Source organism: Podarcis liolepis (assembly GCF_965112155.1).
Source record: "Podarcis liolepis genome assembly, chromosome: 13".
In the NCBI taxonomy this organism is placed as follows: domain Eukaryota; kingdom Metazoa; phylum Chordata; class Lepidosauria; order Squamata; family Lacertidae; genus Podarcis; species Podarcis liolepis.
In genome coordinates this window covers 48,830,633-48,855,152 of record NC_139573.1, presented here as the reverse complement: position 1 = coordinate 48,855,152, position 24,520 = coordinate 48,830,633, and the positions used below count along the sequence as shown (strand labels likewise).

General features: G+C 44.6%; 4 protein-coding genes across 8 annotated transcripts in view; 2 read left to right on the top strand and 2 right to left on the bottom strand.

The window, feature by feature from the left end:
- The window catches only part of GFAP (glial fibrillary acidic protein), a 42,163-nt gene extending 33,781 nt beyond the window's left edge, over window positions 1–8,382 (top strand). For 2 of the 3 annotated variants that reach the window (XM_083470527.1, XM_083470526.1), the window contains 3 exons: window positions 1,234–1,277; window positions 3,520–3,605; window positions 7,939–8,382. In XM_083470527.1, the coding sequence (XP_083326653.1) occupies window positions 1,234–1,277; window positions 3,520–3,605; window positions 7,939–7,980 (172 nt within the window). In that variant the 3' untranslated portion in view covers window positions 7,981–8,382. The remainder of the gene's footprint in view (window positions 1–1,233; window positions 1,278–3,519; window positions 3,606–7,938) is intronic. The other variant, XM_083470528.1, reaches the window with a different exon arrangement.
- A 3,946-nt stretch (window positions 8,383–12,328) lies between these two features.
- On the bottom strand, window positions 12,329–14,212 carry FAM187A (family with sequence similarity 187 member A). Its single transcript, XM_083470529.1, has one exon. It carries the CDS (start codon window positions 13,704–13,706, stop codon window positions 12,429–12,431), a length of 1,278 nt encoding a protein of 425 aa, XP_083326655.1. The 5' UTR covers window positions 13,707–14,212; the 3' UTR covers window positions 12,329–12,428.
- Window positions 14,213–14,313: 101 nt separating this feature from the next.
- On the bottom strand, window positions 14,314–17,997 carry DNAAF19 (dynein axonemal assembly factor 19). 2 transcript variants are annotated; one of them, XM_083470538.1, is made up of 4 exons: window positions 17,935–17,997; window positions 17,096–17,242; window positions 15,380–15,512; window positions 14,314–15,092 (listed from the first exon to the last, which is right to left on the bottom strand). In XM_083470538.1, the coding sequence occupies exons 2-4, from the start codon at window positions 17,230–17,232 to the stop codon at window positions 14,628–14,630; spliced, it is 735 nt and encodes a 244-aa protein (XP_083326664.1). In that variant the 5' UTR covers window positions 17,233–17,242; window positions 17,935–17,997; the 3' UTR covers window positions 14,314–14,627. The 2 variants fall into 2 exon arrangements, with proteins under 2 accessions (XP_083326664.1, XP_083326663.1); XM_083470537.1 differs by having other exon boundaries at window positions 17,867–17,982.
- Window positions 17,998–18,213: 216 nt separating this feature from the next.
- Window positions 18,214–24,520, top strand: part of EFTUD2 (elongation factor Tu GTP binding domain containing 2) — a 30,866-nt gene continuing 24,559 nt past the window's right edge. The window contains exons 1-8 of one of the 2 annotated variants that reach the window (XM_083470510.1): window positions 18,214–18,354; window positions 18,839–18,954; window positions 19,554–19,719; window positions 20,081–20,159; window positions 21,471–21,546; window positions 22,207–22,272; window positions 23,245–23,280; window positions 23,786–23,876. In XM_083470510.1, the coding sequence (XP_083326636.1) occupies window positions 18,850–18,954; window positions 19,554–19,719; window positions 20,081–20,159; window positions 21,471–21,546; window positions 22,207–22,272; window positions 23,245–23,280; window positions 23,786–23,876 (619 nt within the window). In that variant the 5' untranslated portion in view covers window positions 18,214–18,354; window positions 18,839–18,849. Of the gene's footprint in view, window positions 18,355–18,838; window positions 18,955–19,553; window positions 19,720–20,080; window positions 21,007–21,317; window positions 21,547–22,206; window positions 22,273–23,244; window positions 23,281–23,785; window positions 23,877–24,520 lie in introns of both variants that reach the window. The other variant, XM_083470511.1, reaches the window with a different exon arrangement.

Here is a 24,520-nt window from a genome sequence, read left to right as displayed (position 1 = left end):
CTATGCTAAAACCCTCCAGTAGACCCGGGGATGACTCGTACCAAATAGCATTTGAATATGACCAAGCGATTCCTGTCAAACCTCTGTTTGGTGTTGTCCTTAAGTCAGAAAAAAACTGTTGTTCTTTTCCACCTCAAGGCATTTTGGACTACAGTGGTACCTCGGGTTACATACGCTTCAAGTTACATACGCTTCAGGTTACAGACTCCGCTAACCCAGAAATAGTGCTTCAGGTTAAGAACTTTGCTTCAGGATGAGAACAGGAATTGTGCTTCGGCGGCGCAGCAGCAGCAGCGGGAGGCCCCATTAGCTAAAGTGGTGCTTCAGGTTAAGAACAGTTTCAGGTTAAGTACAGACCTCTGGAACGAATTAAGTACTTAACCAGAGGTACCACTGTACTGCTCCCATCAATCCATGACCATTGGCCAGGTTGGCTGTGGCTGATGGGAGTGGTTGTCCAAAACAAGCTGGGGAAGGGTGTTGTTTGCCATGTTACTTCTGCCGGATCAGCCATTTTGTGAGATGTGTGCTTCTCACCTGAGCTCCTTTGGCTCTGCTGCTTACCCAGTACAAAACCTGGAATTAATTAATTAAAGAAGAAGAAGAAGAGTTTGGATTTGATATCTCGCCTTTCACTCCCTTTAAGGAGTCTCAAAGCGGCTAACAATCTCCTTTCCCTTCCTCCCCCACAACAAACACTCTGTGAGGTGAGTGGGGCTGAGAGACTTCACAGAAGTGTGACTGGCCCAAGGTCACCCAGCAGCTGCATGTGGAGGAGCGGAGACGCGAACCCGGTTCCCCAGATTACAAGACTACCGCTCTTAACCACTACACCACACTGGCTAGGTTGGGGAAGGATTGAGAGATTGAGAGAAGTAGGACCGATCAGGGGCAGCTCACCCTGATTCGCCACCTGGCAAAACAGGAAAGTGGTGCCCTGCACTTGTCACCAAAGCCACCCTCATCTGAGTTGTGCAGCAGCGCCCGCAGAGCAGCAACAGTGACAGCGGGTTCTTGTGAGATCTCTTGAGATCTCATGGAGCTCTTGCAGGATCAAATGGAGCACATGAGATCTCTTCCGATTTTGGCAAAGTCTTGCGAGATCTCAGCAGCTACTGCTGCCTCCTCTTGCAGTTCCACTGCCTGAGGCTGCGACCTTAGCCTGCCTCATGGGTGGGCTGGCCCTGAGACTGATTCGAAAACCCACTCTCTTTTCCTTTTCTTCCTTTGCAGGATCACCATTCCAGTGCAGACCTTCTCCAACCTTCAGATCCGAGGTAAGGAACCCATTCTGTCATGAGGATGGCTGTTGCCATGTCACCACACACAAAGGAGGCAGTGACTGTACGTGGGCTGTCCCGTGAATCCACTGGATGAAATAGTGGAAGAACGTTGCCTCAGGAGAGTGAGGAAAATTCTCAGGGATGATTCACACCCTGGCTGGCACTTTCTTGGTCTCCTGCCCTCAGGCAGAAGATATAGAAGGATGACTAGTCGCACCAACAGGGTAAAGAACAGCTTCTATCCGTGGGCTGTTAGGCTGCTGAATGAAAAGATAACAACAGGGCAACTGACTTTCGGGTTTGGTGGGTGTGCGTCAGTAAACGAGGGGAATTGAGACTAAGAGAGCTGAGTAGGGGGTTCTCATGTAATCTCACTGTTTACAAGTTGTACAAGTGACAATAAAGTATTTCAATTATAGTGTGAACCACTAAGTGTGGCAGGCTGTGTGGCAGCAGAGCAGGTGGGGCTGGTGGTGGCAGTGGCAAGTATGATAGTGGCAGCAGGGCAGGGGAGAGAGGTTGTATTCCAAACCTCTGGCTCCTATCTATTTTACTATTTATCTTTGAAAACCAGTGGTGCCATTGGAGGGATGACTCAGGGGGCAGAAGAGCTGGGATCCCACTCAATGGAATGAGCAGGAGGGACCCCAAACTCAGTAGGATTACCACATTTTGAGTATAGCAATACATATTGCCATCTAAAAGCTCCCCACCCCTATAAGAACATGCAAGTTCAGAGTCTAAAATTATCCAACTGCACTGCAGAGAGAAGGCTCTTTGCCTCTCCTTTTTCAATACAGGGAGGGAGGGAGCGTGGGTTTCTAATCCTAGTACCCAATGAAATGCAGGTATCTGTAAGGTGGGGCATGTGCAATCTAGGAGAGGCTGCAAAGAGGAGCTGAGCAGGAAAAGCAAACAGTTTCCCTACGCACTGCAGTTTTTCGATGGGGTATTTACTGACGCCTCTTGTGTGCGCTGTAGGAGATACAGGCAAATGTAGCTGCTGCGTTGGGGACCCCTGGATTAAAACAGCTTCCTATATGCCAAAAAACCTTCCTAAAACGGAAGTCTTTGGAAATTAATTGGGATCCAATGAAGGCGTTTCCTACACCCCTGTCCTCCTGATATCCATCTCTCATCAGCAAGGCTTGTTTCAAGGCCATGGCTAATACTAGCTTCGAACTAGGAACTTCCCAGCTCACTCTTTGACTGATGTTCTGTGCCTCTTTACTTGTCTTGGGGAGCAAGTACCATTGGGAACAATAGTAAAGCTAAAGGACCCCTGGATGGTTAAGTCCAGTCAAAGGTGACTATGGGGTTGTGGCACTCAACTCGCTTTCAGGCCGAGGGAGCCGGTGTTTGTCCACAGACAGCTTCCCAGGTCATGTGGCCAGCAGGACTAAACTGTTTCTGGCACAACGGGACACCGTGACAGAAACCAGAGAGCGTGGAAACACCTTTACCTTCCTGCCGCGGTGGTACCTATTTATCTACTTGCACTGGCGTACTTTCGAACTGCTAGGCTGGCAGAAGCTGGGACTGAGCAATGGGAGCTCACTCCATTGCGGGGATTCAAACCGCCGACCTTCTGATCGGCAAGCCTAAGAGGCTCAGTGGTTTAGACCACAGCGCCACCCGTGTCCCTGTTTATAATAGTACTTAACTCCAGTAAACACAACTAGGGGTGCGTTGTTAGACGCCACAGGAGTTCTCTTCTGCGCAGCTGCTACTAGATTCCATTTCATTGCACACCTCTGTTCCACTTTGATTCCTCTTTGTGATCACTTTGGTTGTTCTTGTTTCCATATGGGAGGCTGCTTGAAAAACCTTTAAAAGGAAAACTCCTTAAAGAGGAATTTGTATGTTACTGCATGTTACTGAGATGTTTGTCGGTCAAGGTCAAGGTGCTACAATTTAGGATCACTTAGATCTAGTGATGGCTCCCTACTACCTAGCAAGTTCTCCCCGCCCCGCCCCCCTTTCCTTGACTCTGGTTGCCCTTCACTGCAGCTGCATCAGAGTGAAGAAGGAGCTGAGTTTTAGTTCACCGTTCTATACCGTTCTCTCTCACACACATTCTCCCACATCCTCAGCATTTCCTTCTGTTTCTTTCCTTGTGGTCTCGCGGGCCAGCTCAAAGTCTATTACAGATGAACAGTGTGTGCCTTCTCCAGGTCACAAGTCAGTAACTACCACACTATGACAATGACCGGGCTGTTCTTTCCCTCCTCACCAGAGACCAGCCTGGACACAAAGTCCGTTTCTGAGGCCCACCTGAAGAGGAGTATTGTGGTCAAAACAGTGGAGACAAGAGATGGAGAGGTAGGCAAAAGCTACCCAGGCCTTGGTTTTCTGATCACATGATTGAAAGATCTAGCCATCCAACCTTTTCTTTCCAAACACCTGTAGAATCTATGGACATGCCTGCCCTACTCATTTTATTTTTAATCCTCCAGGAAATAGATTCCTCAGTCTCCTTCGTCATCATGCTCTGTCGCTAAACTGCTCATAGTTAGGAAATTCTTCCTAATATTCAAACCTCCTTCCTCTCTGTAGTTTTAATCTTGTCACTGGTGAGTGACTGTAGCCCTTTTAATCTTCCAATATCTCTTGGCTTCTTGGGACTATATATACCAGCCTCCTTCGGCCTTTCCTGGTAGGATTTGTCTTCTAGAACCTCTGCCTATCATCTTTCAATGATTCTCTCTGCATCCTATTTCAATTTATCAGCATTTTCTTTCTTTCACTGTGCTACTCAGGGCCCCAAATGAGTGTTCCGCGGCACTGAGGAAAGTAGTGTTATTATCTGTAACTTCTTACGGCTTGGGTCCGATGTTTCTGTTTGGAGACAACCAACCGGCAATGGTCTTGGGCTTTTGAGCCGAAGCACCACATGACTGGCATCTGTTTGTTATCCATTGAAGACTATGCATTTCCCTCAGGCATGCTAACCAGTTGTCCTTGTGCACAAACCGGGGTTCCTCCTTCCTATGTGTAACACTTGATATTTCTTGTTGGCATTCATCCCCTTGGGTTTCTTTGCCAGTGCCTCCGGTTTACAATGGAAACATGAGGGAGATTTATAACTTACAATCAGGCTTGTGGGCAATAGAAAATAACTTTTCTTCCTTCCAGAATTGGTGTCGAGATGGATGGCTGGAACATGAGTCAAAATGGATGGGAGAATGAATTCTCTAACATGGTCACAGCAAGCTTTTCCAAGTCTGGGGTTTGGGGAATGGTTTGCCCAGCAGCATAGATCTATGCATCTTGATGGACTGTATTTCAGTTCCTGTTCTAGTGTCAGTAAAAATAGCAAATAAAGTATTTACGGTAATAAGAAAAGAAAAGAGTGAGCAGGCACTAGGGAATAAGTAGTTAAAGTTCTGATGCTATAGAGACAGTGTGTGTCAGATGGCAGAATAAAGGCCTGCTTTTCTGCCTTGCCTGCTAGTGCCTACAAAAAAAATTAGTCAGTGTTGGTCATCAGGCAAAAGTTATACTGCAAGGATGAAGCTGTGCTCCCGACAAGACTTTATTCTCTCAGTGAGCGCTGTTCAGCCTGAGATACTACATAGCTCAGATCAAAGGTCTTGCAAGCTGACTTGAGGAAATACTTAGTCTGGTGTATTGAACAGAGCAGAATAACATACCTGGAAAGTATCGGGCCATAATTATTATTATTATTATTATTATTACTTATACCCCGCCCATCTGGCTAGGTTTCCCCAGCCACTCTCGGTGGCTCCCAACAGAATATTAATAATAATAAAGCAATAAAACATCAAACATTAAAACTTCCCTAAAAAGGGCTGCCTTCAGATGTGTTCTAAAAGTCAAATAGTTGCTTATTTCCATGACATCTGATGGGAGGCGTTCCACAGGGCAGGCGCCACTACCGAGAAGGCCCTCTGCCTGGTTCCCTGTAACCTCACTTCTCGCAATGAGGGAACCGCCAGAAGGCCCTTGGAGCTGGATCTCAGTGTCTGGGCTGAACGATGGGGGTGGAGATGCTCCTTTAGGTATACTGGGCTGAGGCCGTTTAGGGCTTTAAAGGTCAGCACCAACACTTTGAATTGTGCTCGGAAAGGTACTGTGACCCAATGTAGGTCTTTCAGGACCGGTGTTATAATGTCTTGGCGGCCACTCCCAGTCACCAGTCTAGCGGCCGCATTCTGGATTAGTTGTAGTTTCTGGGTCACCTTTGAAGGTAGCCCCACGTACAGCGCATTGCAGTAGTCCATATCTTCCCACTGTGCACAGAAGACATGTGTGTGATAGGGTGTAAATAGTTATTTGGGATAATCCTGAATATTTACCTAGTTCTAAAGCGCTTCACGTATTGTTGCGTTGTGAACTGCCCTAAGATCTATGGATATGGGGTAGTGTGCAAATTTAATAATTAAAATATAGCATCATGTTATAATTTTCACAGTGGCCTTATAAAGGTAAACCAGTACAGTGGTACCTTGGTTTACAAACTTAATCCATTCCGGAAGTCTGTTCTTAAACCAAAGCGTTCTTAAACCAAGGCGTGCTTTCCCATAGCAGCGGGGGACTCAATTTACAAATGGAACACACTCAACATGTTTTGCTTCCAAGGGAAAGTTCACAAACCAAAAAGCCTACTTCTGGGTTTGCAGCATTCTTAATCCAAGTTGTTCATAAACAAGGCTGTTCTTAAACCAAGGTACCACTGTACTATTATCCCCATAATGTGGATGCGAGGCTGAGAGCAAGTGGCTTGACTAACACTGCTTAGTGAACAGGTTCGTGGCAGATTCAAAGTGGAGACTTCCTGTTTCGTTGCTTTGTCTCTTGTGGCTGATAGCTATACCAGCCCTTTTGCTCCTTACTATGCAGTTACCGTATTTTTCGCTCTATAACACGCACGTAGTTCTTAGAGGAGGAAAATCTGTAGGCATGCCACTCATAGGCATTCCCTCCATAACACGCACAGACATTTCCCCTTACTTTCTAGGAGGAAAAAAGTGAGTGTTATGGTGCAAAAAATACGGTAAATATACCGGTACATATAGCTGAATTGCTGCAAAGGCATGTACAGTGGTGCCCCGCAAGACGAATGCCTCACAAGACGGAAAACTCGCTAGACGAAAGAGTTTTCTGTTTTGGAGGTGCTTCGCAAAACTAATTTCCTATGGGCTTGCTTCGCAAGACGACAATGCCTTGAGAGTTCCTGCGGGTTTCTCCCCCCCCCCCTTTTTCTAAGCTGCTAAGCCGCTTATCAGCTGATCCGATCAGCAGATAAACCGCTAAAAGCTGCTAATAGCGCTAATAGCGCTAATCCGCTAATCTGTCAATGGGCTTGCTTCGCAAGACGAAAAAACCGCTAGACGAAGAGAATCACAGAACGGATTCTTTTTGTCTTGCGATGCACCACTGTACGTGCCTGAAATTTGAGCTAGGCCCTCATTGTTTCTTTCTTTCTTCTCCCACCAGGATGGGGGCTTAAATCTCCTCTCCTCCTCTGGTACATTTTCCAGACCTGCCCTGCTGGTTTACTTCCATCCAGGAAAACAAACCATGACCTTTTAGAGTTAAATAGATATAGCTAAAACATAAAAAAGAAAGCCTGCTTTACAAACCCTCCAATATTTATCCGATGAAAATAGGGATGTCCTATTTAATATTATTAATATTACTATTAATAATAATAATAATATTATAATAATAATAATACTCCACCCATCTGACTGGGTTGTCTCAGCCACTCGGGGCAGCTTCCAACATATATAAACGTATAATAAAACATTAAACATTTTTAAAAAACACTTCCCCATACAGGGTTGCCTTCAGATGTTTTCTAAACTTTGTAGACTTACTTAGCTCCTTGGCTCGGTGAGTCGCATAACTCCATAACTTCCAACATTTCACCAATGCAAATAGAGGTGTCCTAAGGAAAAGTGGGACATTCCAGGATCAAATCAGAAACCGGGACAGCTATCAATCCAGGGCCGTCCCTGGAAAATAGGGACACTTGGAGGGGCTGTGCTTAAATTTTCAATTAAATGTCACCAGTTTTGGCAATATTCTTGTGCATCAACCATCAAGTTACTAGTTCTGTGCTGCCATAGACCCTGCTTTGATTTTGATTTTTAGGGGGCAGGTGGGAGTAAGCAATGGGAACCTGAAGCATTTAGAAGGGAGCACACAAAGTCTCTGAAATATACTCAGAGTCGCAAAGTGATTTCATGCTCTTTATTCAGCTCATAGTGGTGAGGAGGAATGAATGAATGTCCCCTCAAGGTATCTGCTTTATATACATTATTTACACAATGGGCTGCACATGATTGGTTAATTCTGGAATTCCACTGTAAGCCAATCAGGTTGTGGATTCACTTATATCTGGAGCATGATTGGATGGTTCCTGCCAACCAATCATACTGCTGCATTGTTCTTGGACCAATCAGACTGCTGCATTCTGAATCCTATTGTTCTAGGACCAATCAGACTGCTGTAATTTGGATCCTATTGTTCTAGGACCAATCAGACTGCTGCAGTTTGGATCCTATTCAACTCAGTACATAACAGTCTCAAAATGAATAGGAGCTGTTTTGTGGCCGCTGAAAGCTAGGTTGCGACCCAAGCAGGGCGAATAACTTCCCTCCCGTTCTTCTCCCCGCTCTGCCTGCAGGTGATCAAGGAGTCAACCCAGGAGCACAAGGAAGTGGTGTGAAGCCAGCGGCCGCAAAGTAGAAGCCACGCTAGCGAAGGGAGGGAGGAGACGCCTGTAGCTGTAGGACGCTAGGAGAAGCTTGCCTCCCTTCCTGACGCTTCAGGGCTATGGCCCCAAAACAGCTCCGCACGCCGAATATGCCGCTGCTACGAGGGGTGGGAAACATTTGCAAATTTAACTATTGCTGGGAAAGTATACCCGACTGCTGCCTCTTGGGCCTCAATTGCCTGGTGCTTCAGGTGGGGTTGGGGGCCCACCCGCTTTCTCGCATCTTGTATGCTTCCCTCACTGTGTCCGAATGAGGCACCGTGTTTAGACTGGGCTGTTGCTCTCCTAGATGTTATCCGCCTTGGGCTTAACACCAAACCTGCTGCTTCTCAATAAACCTACTAATGAATAGGATCCGTGTTTACTGTTGATGCTGAGAGAGGTGTGTGTGAGAGAGGCCTAGAAGGGAGGTATTTCGAGGGGAACAATGGTAGGAAGTTAGCTTGTCTCCCCAGAAGCATAACACGTGTCCTTAAGAAACTGAAATATACTCAGAGTCGAGAGTGGATTTCATGCTCTTTATTCAGCTCATAGTGGTGAGGAGGAATGGAAGTTCCCCCAGAATGTCTGCTTTATATACATTATTTACACAATGGGCTGCACGTGATTGGCTAATTCCGGGATTCTCCTGTAGGCCAATCAGGTCGCAGATTCACTTCCACCTGGAGCTGGATTGGGTGGCTCCTGTGGACCAATCAGACTGCTGTATTCTGGAGCCCATTGTTCTGGGACCAATCAGACTGCTGCATTTTGGATCCTATTCAACTCAGTACATAACAGAAAGGCATGTGACAAGATAGCAATTCATCTTGCAAATTATCCCCAAATAGTGAAAACAGTCCCTTCTGAATGTTTAGCTGCGACGCAAAGCTGTTAAAGATGTCTTGTTGAGGGGAAAATTGGGAGCGTCCCTCCCAGTGCTAATAAACACTGTGGGATAGAGTGGGGAGTTATCAGGACCACATCAGGAGAGGGATCTTTGCCGTTCTTCCCATATGACAGCTATTTAAAACCTTAAAGCTGTCCCTGTCAGCTAGTTTGCTCCTGCATTGAATGAGTTTTCTTCATGTATGAAGTTTCCCCCCCTGCTAGATTTGGAGTTGGAAAGGAATACTGGTCCAAGTTGGCTAGTGACTACAGTTTTCACCCCACCCGTGGGCCTCCACCGCAATCTCTTCTCATGGTCTAATCTGCGGCAAGGTTGGTGGCCCAGGGTGTGCTTCCTGGCCAAGCGGGATTTGAATTTGGGTCTCCCCAGTACTAGATCAATGCTAAACCCCTACAGTAGCCTTTGGGCACCTTCTAAATCGATGCAACCTGTGTTTTACATATAGCCAAGTACATGCGTTGAGCTTCTCACAGTCCCAGACCCCTCAGAACTTAAGGCAACTGCCTCCTTTTCTGTCCTCCTGTCAGACTAGGAAAGCCTTAAGAACCTAGTCAACAAATACAAACTTCCTTTATCTTCTTCCTTCAAGAGGTAGCCTCTGCCTTTTGGGGGGTTTCCCCTCTGCCTTCTTTCCATAACTCCCTCTGAGGTTTATAAGCCATCAGGAAGAGTCTGGAATTTCGCAGCCTCTTATCAACCTTAGGTTACCCACCGGCAACGCATCCAGGCCAATTACTAGCCAAGTAATAGAGGGGAAATGGGATTCAGATATGATATAAAGGGGAACTTGCCAAAATCACACTTTTCAGAACACTTTGCAAACGGAAACATAGCCATCCTTTCCCATTCCCCAGCCGAATAATGTGTACAGATATGCACATACCGGGGTAAAAAGTGCGTAAAAGGGCATAGGTAAGTGAAAAGATTGTGCAAAAATGCATATTAGGGGGAAATGCTTTGCAAAAATGTGTACATTAGGAAGACTATGCACTAAGACACTGATGATGATGATTATAATCACATTATTATTATTATTATTATTATTATTATTATTATTATCATCATCATCATCACAAACAGATGTGGAACTGTGGGCAACTAAACTGAGGACTGGAAAAATGAGAAATGAAGAGACACAAAAAATGTCAGGTTCACTCACCCCTGCTAGTTGAGCTCCTTGTGAGCAAGCAGCTGGTCTCTACACCCCCACACCCCTTGACCCAAGTAAATGGGTGAGGCCGGTGTATTATTGTGAGGGCTACTAGCCATTTAAGCAATCTGCAGAAAATAGTGTCTCAATAACATATAGAGGGATGCCGACTGATGTGAATGATACTGAAGGACGGAGGTGTGGCAGAAAAGAGAGGGGGGGAGGGAAAGGAAGGAAGGAAGGAAGGAAGGAAGGAAGGAAGGAAGGAAGGAAGGAAAGAAAGAAAGAAAGAGAAATTAGGGCATCCGGGAAAGATAGTGACATATTGCAAATGATCAGGTGAGCAAGTCGCCTCTATAATTACTGATCTAGGAGACCAAGTGTAAAGATCAAAGCTTGATAAAACTTGCTACAGGTTTAGCCTAGTAAAAAGAATATAAAATATGGTTGTAATCGTCTTCAAGCATTTAAAAAGCTGCCCTGAATGCTGGCGCACTCCATTCTGAGTAAGTCGTATTGAACTCAGTGGGACTTGCTTAGAAGTGGACAGGCATAGGCTTGTACTGGCACTCGAACACAGAACATAGGGAAATTATGTGCTCAACAGTTTATCCAAAATACCTTTTTGATACAACCTGACCTTTACCTGTGTGCCCATAAAAGCAGATAACTAGCCCTACTAAAACCACTACCACAAAGACTGTTATTGTTAGATACAAAAAAATGTTAAACTCAGATGTTTGTCACCTATTGTAACCATCGCTGGCACCTAAACTACAACTTTTCTGCTGTTCTTTGTGTACTGCCAAATATATGTACGTTAGTCTCTCAATATTACTTGCGTATTTCCAAATGTCAGGTCAATTTCTAATGCTGTATTTAAACCCTCTGCAATCACTAAAAGTATTATGACATGAAGAAGTGAGGTTTTTTTTAATGAAAAATGCACTCCCACTTATTTTAATCTCCCTTTTGGAAGTGTTTCATAAAATAGTTTCTTTCCCATTTTTTTTCATCATTTATAGGGGGTATTTATATCCTGCCCTTCAATGAATTTCCAGGATGCCTTACAAAGCAAATAACTATGTGTGCATATATACAAAAACAGTTACATTACATAAAAACACATATAAATAACCACACACATACACACGTACGTGCAGCAGAAAATCATATGTGCTGAGTTTAAAAAAAATCATAATGGAAGTGAATAGAAAATAAAAGATCTGAGGAAATACAAATATATTTGCCTGGGACAGGAATTACATTAATGTAGGTTTGGTGTGCCAGGGAAGCCTCCTTGCAGAGAATGTTCCAGGTTAGGACATCACAGCGGAAAAAGCCCTTTCTGTAGTACGTTCCCATGACTTTTGGAAAGAGCAGTGTGGAAACAATACTAAAAGTGCACATAAATAGGAAACATTATACACAACTTCCAAAAGAAGGCTGACAAATTCAGGCTGACTCTGTTGTGTCCCAAAGTGTCTGCCAATAGCACTGAGGAGGACTCACCATTCTCCTCCTCCTCTTCTTCCCATTTCCTTTTCCTTTATCAGGGCCTTTGTAGCAACTCTGGCTCAATACACTGTCCCCTGCCCTCAAATCACCTATTCTGAGTTAAGCAGCCTTTGAGCCTGCTAGGAGTGCAACCACAGCAGACATCAAATGCCTTCCACCCATTTCCAACACCAGCCACTGGAGGAACCCATGTCAATAAATCTGCAGAGCTGATTAGAAGCAAAGAAGATGAAACCTTTAAACACACTTTGCATTTAAAGCACCCAACACAAGAATCCTGGAAACTAGTTTGCTGCCTTTCTACCTGAAATTATTCTAAAAAGGGGAGATCCCAAGGTCTGGAGATTGGAACCTGGATCAGACGCAGGCAAAGCATGAATGATTTGTCACTGTGGTTTTCAAAGTTCTTCTAACTATATGTAAAAATCGCTGGCAAACCACTGAAATTGAGAGATAATGCTCTGTTGATTTCAGCATTTCTAAATTTAGAACTTCCACAATCCAGCTAGGTTTTGAGCTTGTTTGCAAACTGGCAACAGATTGCAACAGATAACATTCTGTATCCCCCATTGCTGATGAAAAACATTAAAGATTGCCATTCCTTCTAGGAATGCGAAGATGTCGCTTGTTTTAATAAATTTGAACGCTACCCCACACAGGAGAAAAAAATCCTCCAAAAAGGCCCTTATTCAAAGCTTTTGAAATACGTTGGTTAAGCTCAGTTGGTTAAGACCCAAGACAGCTGATAAATTAAATATTTACTAGATCAATAGGTAAATGGGTTAACAACAACAAATTTTAAAAGTGAATAAATGAGCCCCTGAACAGTTTTCCGGACAGGTGCTATTCCACAGATGTGCACCTGAAGGCGTAAACACAGCAGCGGACAATGTGGATGCTGACAAAGAGGAGGGTGATGAAGACATAGCTTGTGAAGATGGCCTTGATGGCGTATTGTGTCTCATGATCATCAATGCTTCTCTTGTGGCGGCTCTCGTACACAACAGAGAGCCGAAAGCCAGCCACCAGTTGTCCCTCTCGCCAGCAGTAGTAGACGCCTCTGTCATCCATCTGGGCAAAGCGTATGTGCAGATGGTTTCCGTGGTCAATGAAGACCCTCATGCTCTTGTTGACCCCGGTAAGGAACCTGGTGAGGTACATCCGGGTTGAGTCTTTGTCCCAAGCCACAGCATGCTCTGGCCTGGCACCAGGGCAGGCTATGATCAGCCCAGTGCCAAGGGATTGCTTGTGGAATTGGATAGGAATGTCGGGAACCCAGGGTTTTTCCCCAAGCTTGGAGATGACATCTGAGATGGATGCCTCTCCCATGGAGGACATCTTTTTCCTGCAAGGTGCCATGCAACTTCGGATAACGACCTCGGGCTTCCTGTTCGGAACCCCCCGAAACTGCTTTGGGACAGACTTGGAGCCGCAGGAAGCCACCTCTGGTATGGTAGTACGGTATCGCCTGAGCAGATGGGGGCTCTGCACATAGCAAAGCCCAACTCTCCGTTGCTCACCTCTGACATTGCAGCGATTGCACTTGGTCCATTCCCAGAAGACGGTAAAGACTGCAAAGTGTGTTCTGTTGAAGTCCTTTTGTGGGTGCTGATCCTCATCTGCAAAGGCAACAGCTATGTTTCTGGAAGTCTGCACATCTACATCGTAGCCGTAGAAGAAATCCCCTTTCTTGGTGCCACAAATGTAGTGCCCTGAATCTTCCACCTGAACACGGAAGACAATGAGGCTGAACATTCTGATGCTGAAGCGCCGGAGCATGTCAACGCCTCTCTTGATGTGGCTCGAGTCCACAACCAAAGTGCCATCAAAGTCTGTCAAGACCTTAGTCCGGTGTCTGCCCATGTTCTTCTGAAAGTACCAAACCACAGAAGTGACCTCCTCGGGCTTGCAATTGCAAGGCAACTCAAAGCTCATGTCGGCCAAGTAAGCAGCGTTTTCAAACATCAGAAAAGCTGGGCAAGGGGTCTTCTTGAACACGTCCTCCTTCTCTATAATGGCAAAGGCATGGAGAACATCAGCAGTGCCAAGGACTATCGCAATTCCAGCCAACCCCGCTGAAGCCATTTGATGGTGGTACACTTTGGTCAACAGCTTCCGCATTGGTTGATTACAAGTTCTGTAGCTCAATTCTGCTTCATTGCTCTTTTAAGTAGGCAAACTAGGTAGGATACTAAACAGTGTGTGGAGGAATGAAGACTCCAGAACCGTTTCCATTTTTGCTCACACAAGTTCTAGAATGCAGTCTCAGCTCCAGAGTGGTCAGCAGGAACAACTAGCTGTTATCCCACTCAGTGTGTGTGTGTGTGTGTGTGTGTGTATGAAGCTGACTTATACTGGCTTTTAGTATTGTCTGTTCAGATTGCCAACAGCCCTCCAACATGTCAGGCAGGGTATTTCTCAGCCCAGCAACATGATATGACTTTAACAGAAGATACCAAAGATTAAACTTGGGACAGGCAAACCAAGCACTGGAGGACCAGGCCATTACTCCTCCCTGATTATATACAAACACCCACAATACTTATTACAACCAATTTTATATTAAGCCTGGATGGACAGCAGTATCTTTAGGTTATTGTTACCCATGAATGAGAGCCTTGGCATGGCCAACTCGTTCTGGGGCTAAGCCCTGCTGAGTCCTAACTAGAGCAGAAGTCAATAGCACAAGTGCCATGAGAATTAGGAGATAAACCACAGCAAAAATTGATCCATTAACAAATATTATTTATTGACAATGCACTATCTGCCTTGTTGGAGAAGGCAGAGCTCACCTAAAAACACAGCAAACAGGTGCAGGTCCATCAGTAAACAGGTCCATCCACCATTCAACAAATATATATTCTATACAAGTTGTACTGAGATTAACTGGAGATGTACAAGAATTCATGTGTGCTCTTGATAATCTCCCACTCACCTTAATGGGGATTGATAGAAGATGTTCCTATTGGACGTTCCTTTCCCCTGTATCTTCTCCATTATTTCCCTATGTGCTGTGGCTTGTGACACAAGCTCTAGGTTCCTTTAGGTGACTTTGTAAAGGCGCATCAGTTCCATCAATTTTATTTTAGTTGGTCCATCTACTTGGCAATGGACTTGGGTAACAGGCATACCTTCCTCCTCTGTGGCATGTGAAAAGTCAGGAGGATTGCTAGGGTCAGTTCCCATCCTTTGCAATTTCTCAAACAGCTGTCGACAGCTTTTCTTCTCTAGCTCACTCATGAGTTCCACATTCAATCCAAAGTGTTTGGTTTCTGAAAAACTCTCCAAAATCTCCAAGACAGAGTCCCGGTCTTTGAGGCAGATATTTTCACTGAACAATGCTAGGAATTCACCTAGGAAACCAAAAGCAAGATCTGTTTGGAAGATTTGGCCCAGATTTGGGGCTCCAAGTTGGAGCAGGAGCTGGTAGCGTTCTTGGCTGTTTTTCATGCATCTGCGCCAATCTCTGTAGAATTCTGCAGATGTCTTGGGCAGCTGTTCCAACTCCTGGAGGAGAAGAACAATGTCACAGATCCCAACACAAGTGGATCCTCACTTTCTCCCACTGGAGAAAGACCTTAACTGTTTGGCCTTAATGGTGATATTAATTTATTTTGGTAAGGAAAATTGTTCCTATATGTTTAGTTCTCAATATCCCTTTCTACTTTTATTTTATCAGGCATTTGCTGTTATGCTTTGTTATGCCACAAATAAATAAACATAGATAATAAAATAAGAAGTATTGCTCAAAAGTAACCAAGGATCTCCAAACTCCTGGAAAGAAGCAATCTTACCTGAGACAGCTGTACCTCACTCTCTTGTTTGAAGTTTGCTTTAACTGCATGGGAGTTCCACAACACATTTCTTTTCTTCCCCAGCTTGTCCTTTTTCTCCAGAGGCTTTAAATGTGATGCTGAAACAATATCCCTGCAAGCAGGAGAGAAAGGGGCATTTTTTGCAATTTGGAGGGAAATTCAGCAGCTGTAGCTCAGCTAGTATAATGTTGAAAGGATGAGAAGACATGTATCTGCTGAAATTTCCTCTACATACGTAATTGTTAAAAGTACAGGAATATTATTTATTATTGCATTTACCCTACCTAAGCACAGTATGGCCCTGGACATTTGAAACTTTGAGTGGCCACTGGCTGCTACTGATATAACGATATTTGGTGCCTGTAGCTTACTGTGGTGCACACTGCAACATGGAAAGTGTTAGTAGTTCAGCCTACACTTGAGTAGGACCCTGGCAGAGACACATGCCTGACTAGCATGTTCCCTCCCTCCTGGTTGATCGTTCATAAGCTTTCTTCAGCCCGAACATCCAGCGACCGATGCCAACCAACACCGGCACACTTAGGGATCTACAGAGTTTGCGCACCATGCGTAACAGACCTCAGCAACTCAGCATTTTGGCTAATCTACTTTATTTACATATAAACACACACTGCAACATGGCTCCGTCTCTCTCTAGCATCAGACAGCAAAGAGAAAAAGAACAAAGGACAATATTCCCACTTCACGAAACACAGTAACACAAACATCCTGTCTTCGTCACTTCCCACTCTGTGGAGTCAAAACATATACCGTCATGTGATAGACAACAATCCCATGACTGCAATCATGGAGCAGGAATTCTAACAGAAAGCAGGTAATAGAATAAGGCCCCATCACTGCCCCATTTTATCTTTGGTGGTGTTTTCAGAGATCTTTTAAAAATGCAATTAGCCTTCTTTATCTCAGACATCCAGAAGTCAATAGTGAGGTTGGGAGAACTGGTTGCATTTCTTTGATAAGAAGAAGAAGAAGAAGAGTTTGGATTTGATATCCCGCCTTTCACTCCCCTTCAAGAGTCTCAAAGCGGCTAACATTCTCCTTTCCCTTCCTCCCCCACAACAAACACTCTGTGAGGTGAGTGGGGCTGAGAGACTTCAAGAAGTGTGACTGGCCCAAGGTCACCCAGCAGCTGCATGTGGAGGAGCGGAGACGCGAACCCGGTTCCCCAGATAACGAGACTACCGCTCTTAACCACTACACCACACTGGCACATATAAGTAATGAATGCACATGACCTTTGCAGTATGTATAATCTGCAGCAGCCTGCCACATGACTGCATGTTGTTGTTAGCCGCCCTGAGCCCGGCTTCGGCTGGGGAGGGCGGGATATAAATTATTATTATTATTATTATTATTATTATTATTATGTTCATTGGGTTAAATTCACAAGCAGTTGACCTCATGGATAAACAGATAGCTGCAGTGCTTTTTTTCTGGGGGGACGTATTCACAAAATGTTTAGGGGTATGCGTATACCCCTAAACATTTTGTGAATCTTTGTACTTTTGTCCATTTACTGTATTTATTTCCCCCAATTTGAACTATAAAATGATGATTTTCTTGAGTAAAAATGAGAGCACCCTTAAACATTTTTTTAAAGTAAAAAAAAGCACTGGATAGCTGTACTGCCTCTTGCATCACATTAACTAAAGGGACCAATGGAATTTGAGAAACCTGAATTCTTCATAAGTCGCCACTTTCTGGTGCACTGCTCGGAACTTGGCTTCATTCTCTCTCTGGTACTTTTCATCAGCAGCAATAGCTTCTTCCAACTCTTTCTCCAAAGCACGGAAGTCGATCGCACCCTCCATCTCAGGTTATCTACAAACAACAGGACATTTAAAAAACAAACAACTCTTTTCCCGAAGAACTCTAGAAACACATCTCGTAGGAATCAAAGCATGGGGGGGGGGCACACCCAAGTGCAGAGAAATTAAGCTATGCTACTAAATGCTAGTCTGCAAATATCATAGCTGTCAACGTTTCCCTTATTTAAAGGGAAATTTCCTTATTCTGAATAGGATTCCTTGCAAGAATAGGGAAAAGTTGACAGCTATGGTGAATATCGCTGTGCACTTCCCACTTCCCAAGCGGCCAAAGGTTCCAGGAGTGGAGATGCACCAAAGAGTTTTTGCTTCCTTCGGAGAGCGAGAACTAAACAGTTACAGTAGCTTTGCAATATCTGATTTTTACAGCAAAGAGCACTGCAGAAGCGTATCAATATGGCAAAGCATCGGATTCTCAGGGGAAGCCCCTGCGCCCTGAGGTGCAGGGAATTTTCCGCATCTCTTTTAGCTCTGGGTGGGGTGGTATCTCATCCCTCAATTCTGATGCGTCATTCCAAGGACTGGTCCACATCCTGCACCTATGAGTTCCACGGGTCTACGTGGAAAAACGACCCTGGGTACCACTCCCAGATAATGAGGAATTGAGGTTATTTATTACACCGGTTTAGGGCTCTGCGGAAGTCGTCTCCAAATCCACCTCCGCTTTCCCCGTTCCCCACCCCGCACCGGCTAGGCATCAGGTTTCCATAGCAACGAGGCCTAGGTTTGGTTTCCATAACAACCAGACCACGCCGGGACGCGAAGGACCCTCCGGAGAAAGGAGTTGTCTTCGCTAGTCGCCTGATTATAATCTTCACTCTCTGCCCTCCCACGTCTATATAAGAATCAGAAGAATGCCTTTACGTGCCTCCCCGAACACCGGTATTTTATTTTATTTAAATGAAGGGGGAAAGCGACGAATCGGCCAGGCAATAGGATAGGCAGCCTCTTTCGGAGGAAGCGGCGGAGGGCCTTTCCACGGCAGCGTCGCAGCGGCGCGCGACGGAAAAAGAAGAACGTCGCGAGCAACGCGCGCTTCTTCTCTCAGCGAGGGCTCCGTTCTGTGCTGAGAAAGGCGCCGCCGAGGAGGAAGGGAAGGCAGATAAGGTGCGCGTAATATTCGGCATGCGTGTGATATAGGCGCTTCTCAGCCGCACCGTGTTTTGTTCCCCAGGCCTCTAAGGACTAGAAACTTGATTTTTAGAAGAAGAAAAGGCGACAACTTCGGCTGTGGTCTTAAACGCCTTTCCTTAAGCGGGGTGGGGGAAGCCGAAGCCCCACTGAGGTCAGGGGTCTGTTATGAAGCCTGATCGGCTAGAAGGGGCACTTGAGTAAACTAGAAGGTACAAATGAACTGGAAACAAGGGGCAGGCGCTACTGTGATGGACAGCTGTGGAGGTTTCTACAGGCGAGGTTCACAATAAAAATAAGCAAACAAGCTGTCAAAAACACAATAAGCAGGAAAACACACCCCTACACTCCTTATATCCCTACTGAATAGCTAGCAAAATCCAGCAATAAAAAAAACACCACTTTTCAGGATAAAAACTGACCTTGCTATACTTGTTTTAATGGCTTTTCTTCTTTCCAGGGTCCGGCAACATGGATACAGATCTGTATGATGAATTTGGGAATTATATTGGCCCAGAGCTTGATTCTGACGACGATGACGACGAGATGGGTCGGGATTCAAAGGATCTAGATGAGGTATGGGGATTATGCTTCCTCTAAATGTTAACTATACTAAAGGGCCACCTGATGGTTTTAGTTAAGGCTGTTGGATGATTGAATATTTGGGTTATTCATTTGGTTAAGTAGTTAATTTAACTTTTTAGGATCATGAAAAAAGGTGTCACGCTCATTCAAGGAAACTAGCCATGTTACATGGTCGCTGCAAAGGCAACTGGGTGTCCCATGACACTTTGAAGTCCAACAAATAAATTGCACATGCAGGTCCCATTTTACAAATGCTCACTGTGCAAAAATTCACTTACCCCAACACAAGGGATTAGTACCCAAACCTGCCTATATGCACCACAGATTTTGTGGTCGGGAACGCATTAGAAATTCCCCCATAGAAATCAATGGAAATCATTAATTCTTTTTGTGAACATTCACCTAACAATTTCCAGAGAACGCATTGTGTTCATGACGCAGGACCTGAGTGTATAAACTTTTGCAAGCTTGATGTTGCCATCATCAAGTGATGAACATGCACATGGGAGCCAACCCCAAGTTCCATAATTGGGACTGCACTGGATGGAAATTGCTAGAGACCAGCTGAAGGCCCTTCATTCTGTTTTCAGCTTGATGAGGACGACGACGATGACGACATTGGAGACCACGATGATGACCACCCTGGGATGGATGTGGTGCTGCACGAGGATAAGAAATACTATCCAACGGCTGAGGAGGTTTACGGTCCAGAGGTGGAGACCATTGTGCAAGAGGAAGACACACAGCCTTTGACAGGTGAGAAATTATAGAACTACCTTGTCAGGGAGAAGGCAAGAGTCTTCTACATAGCATACTGGATCAGCAGTCATTCAGTTGAGCACCTATCTGCAATCTGAAATGGGAAAGCCAAGAAACAATTTTATTTCCATTGGATTGCTCTATCTGTACTGTTTGCACCCAATGACTGGAGGTAACTTTCCAAGATCTTTCCAAGCCTTAACAGAGACTTCAGTCACAGATACCAGGAACTGAACCTGGGATCAAGGACACGCAAAAAGTTTGTGTTTTGCTCCTTTTTTCTACTTGGCTGAGTGTTGAGGTAGGGCTTTTCTGCTTTTCTCTTTAAAGGGATATTATTTCTTGTGTTTGTTTTCAGAGCCTATTATTAAACCCGTGAAGACCAAGAAATTCTCCCTCATGGAGCAAACATTGCCAGTCACAGTGTATGAGATGGAGTGAGTATAGCTTGTTTGTTCTCTTTTTCTCTCTTTCCCTGTGCAACTCCCTTCTGTTGGTACTTCTAGCTCTCTCACATCTACAGACGAGCAGAGGAGGACTTAGTAATCATGTTATTCCTCTAAATTTATTCCCAATTCTATTTTGTGGCCTTGGGGCATATTAAAGGTAAAGGGACCCCTGACCATTAGGTCCAGTCGTGGCCGACTCTGGGGTTGTGGCGCTCATCTCGCTTTACTGGCCGAGGGAGCCGGCGTACAGCTTCTGGGTCATGTGGCCAGCATGACTAAGCCGCATCTGGCAAACCAGAGCAGCGCACGGAAACGCCGTTTACCTTCCCGCCGGAGCGGTACCTATTTATCTACTTGCACTTTTGGTGTGCTTTCGAACTGCTAGGTTGGCAGGAACAGGGACGAAGCAACAGTTAACTCTCCTTACAGTCCAAATAATACAAAGTCTTAACCAGATGTGTTTACTTATTTCTCCGCACACCCACTTACAGAATTACCCCTCCATCACATATAAACTCCTTCCAATTACCAGTTCAAGGGTTGGGAACCTGAGGCCCTCCAGATGTCATTGAACTACAACTCCCATCGTCTATGACCATTGGTGGCAGGGGCTCATGAGAGTTGAAGTCCAACAGCATCTAGGTTCCCTGCCCCTTTATCTTAATGCTTCTAAAATTCAGGATAAACACCATGTGGTCCTGTTGGTTCCCCCTCCCCTTTCCAGTGATGTGGAAGAAGGGTTTGGAAAGGCAGAGCTGTGGATTAAGCTTGAGAGGTGAAGGCAACTAAGAGTACTTTAAAAAGATAGTGACTATCAACTAAAAATCAAAGTACAGTGGTGCCTCGCAAGACGAAAAGAATCCGTTCTGTGATTCTCTTCGTCTAGCGGTTTTTTTGTCTTGCGAAGCAAGCCCATTGAAGGATTAGCGGCTTTTAGCGGCTTATCTGCTGATCGGATCAGCTGATAAGCGGCTTAGAAAAGGGGGGGGGAGGGAAAAAAACCAGCAGGAACTTGCAAGACATTGTCGTCTTGCGAAGCAAGCCCATAGGAAATTCGTTTTGCGAAGCACCTCCAAAACGGAAAACTCTTTCGTCTAGCGAGTTTTCCGTCTTGCGAGGCATTCGGCTTGCGGGGCACCACTGTAGACTATGAAAAGCTTTTTCAGTATATCAGAAGATACTGGTGATTTTGGTTTCTGTGGCAGGGAGGGGGTTGTAACTCAGATAAAAGAGAATTATTTTACGTTACTTGGCAGCGTGTATAACTGAAAGCTTCCCTGATCCTTTGGTCTTCTCTAGTTTCCTAGCAGACTTGATGGACAACTCAGAGCTGATTCGGAATGTTACACTTTGTGGGCACCTGCATCATGGCAAGGTTAGCATCAATTAATATATTTCAGGCAGCTCAGGAGTAGCTGTGGTCCATTCCGTAGATGTGGCAGAATTCTGATGTACTCACTCAGTACATGTGTGGTTCTTGTTTTTGAATAAACTGGATTCAGTGTATGGTTCTCAAGGTTAAATGTTTTAGAGTTCCTTGATGCCCTTCCAAGACTTTGGGCCTCACAGAGTTAGTTCAGTCTACAAGAGCAACTCCTAACACACATACTTCTCACACTTGAGCTGCAGTTATGCCGGAAGGGTGTCATCATTTTAGCTTGCTTACTGATTTTTTGAAGCCGGGGCCGTCAATTTAGATAAACTATTAGGGAGAGTCTGCAAGTGTTGCTGGCTTCTCAGTTGCCAGGTCTCTATCCTATCTTCTTTTGTTCACATTTTTATAAAACGGGATGGAGTTGGTGCTAGAATTTATTAATGTTTTTACTGGATATGGAATAACGGTTGTTGATATAATTGTGAGGAAATTGCAAAAGTGCATTGGTTGTAGTTCTAAAATTGGGAGTGGGAGTTCAGATTGGGAGTGGGAGAGAGGCAGAGATGCCTCTCATCCTTATGCTTCCTGGACTGGTCACATTTAGCTAGCTAATTCATGCCTTGCCAATTCATTTCTTTTTGTTTCTCTGGCTCCTTCCAGACTTGCTTTGTGGATTGCCTGGTTGAACAGACTCATCCTGAGATCAGAAAGCGTTATGACCAGGATGTAAGTTACCCTTATACTTTGTTTTTAATCCTTTAAGAGGTAGGTTTATGATACTGTTGTCTAAAGATTTAGATGCACATGGGCTAACTGTCAGTTAAAGAGATATTAGTCGATTCATCATGGGGTTTGTTTGTTTGATTAATAAATCAATTAAGTGTGCATCAATTTGTATACAGTGGTACCTCTGGTTACAAACTTAATTCATTCCGGAGGTCCATTCTTAACCTGAAACCATTCTTAACCTGAGGTACCACTTCATCTAATGGGGCCTCCCGCTGCTGCTGCGCCACCAGCACACGATTTCTGTTCTCATCCTGGGGCAAAGTTCTTAACCCGAGGTACTACCAAGTTAGTGGAGTCTGTAACCCGAAGTGTTTGTAACCCAAGGTGCCACTGTACGTATATGTAAAAACAGTAGTTTTGAAGCAGATTGAAGATGATGTGTCTTATAAACTTATCAAAAGATGGAGTTTGTTTATACATTTCTAGAACTCAAAACACCAGGAAAATTATCAGCCATATGCTTTGATTAAATTAAGTTGAAGTGATTTGAAGTCTTCATTTTTCTTTCTTCATCCATTATTGAATGCTTTACTGATTGTTTATTTATTGTAAGTCTTTGTTGTTTTGTTTAGAATCCTAAACATATTACTTTAGTGTTTGTGTGTGTGTACACACACAAACACACACACAGAGCGCTTTTTCTGGGGGGATGCAGGGGTACGTATACCCCTAAACGTTTTGTGAATCCAAGTTTGGCCTCATTGAGGGGCAGTATTTCAATAGGAGTAGGAAAATGAGAGTAGCCCTAAACATTTTTTTTAGGAAAAAGCACTGTGTGTGTGTGTGTGTGTGTGTGTGTGTGTGTGTAGAGAGAGAGAGGAGGAAAAAAAAGAAAAAGATGACGTGGAAGAACATACTCCACCTTAAATGATCTGGCTGTTGAGTAAATTTTTTTATTGTTCCTTTCAGCTTTGCTATACAGATATACTCTTCACTGAGCAAGAGGTAAGTATATCTGCTGCACAGACTTCTCAGCCATTATGAAAGTGCAATGTGGGGGGAGATACGGCACAAGGTGTTGCAGAGAGGTCTGAAATGCATGCACCATGTGTGCTGGATCTCTTGTCGTATTGCTAGTGTCTCCAGTACTCACAGGAAAAATCTTAAGCTTGTATCCAGCTATGTTCTGCTCAGTGTACATCTTATTATTGAAATTATTACACCAAAGCTAGCCTTGCCCTTAATTTCAATGGGTGTATTCCAACTAAGACTAATGCCAGGTGCAATCCTTTGTCTCTCTGCTTGAGTTTCTCATAATGTCAAATTCCATACCAGGTAACCATTTCCCGTAGTTACGTGTCAGTATTGTAGTCTGAGGAATACATACTGTTCTTGGTCATGCCACTGTCATTTGCCCTCTATGCTGTGCCCTCTAATGTCATGGTCCACATTTTCAGCCCAAACTCTCAACTTTCACCCCTCTCCCATCTTGACCTCGGTTTCTTTTCAGAGAGGAGTTGGGATCAAGAGCACGCCAGTGACCATTGTTCTCCCAGACACAAAGGGCAAATCATTTCTCTTCAACATCATGGACACACCAGGTGAGTTTGGGTGTCTGGGAGACTCACCCCATAACATAAAAACTGGCAGGAAACACAGGATAAGGTGTTTTTAAAAAGACTCTTTTCAACAATGATATAGAGAAATTTATATTATGAAGTAGGTGCAATAATCTCAGCTGATGCTTTTCGACCACACACATCTTTTTTGTCTTTTGCACAGCCTGAAGTGCTTAGTGAGGAATAAATTGCCATTTGGAAGCCAGGTCCTTATGTGAATAGCCTCACGGTTGCACTGGAAATGGAGAATTTAAGCATACTTCATTGTGAGCTGAATTGTGGCCAACCCTTAAAACCACCCTCCCAAATTTGACTGGCTTGGGCAGCTGTGGGGTTTTGGGTTTTTTGCACCATTCCTTGTAATCCTAGCTTTCTCTCATTCCAGTTGAGGTTTCCATTATAGCAGCACTTACCCCCACTTACTAAATTTAATAGAACTGACTTCTGAGTACAGTAGACGGGCATGGTTAGGATTCTGCTGGAAGTATGTCAGCTCATTTTGAATGCAGGATCTGTACATCAAGGGAGTTGCCTCCTCCTGCTCCCCAGTACCTGGCTAGATTTGTGATCCCCTGAAAAGGGGCGAGTATTGGGTCGTCCAAGTCATTGTTATGATGCCAGAACTC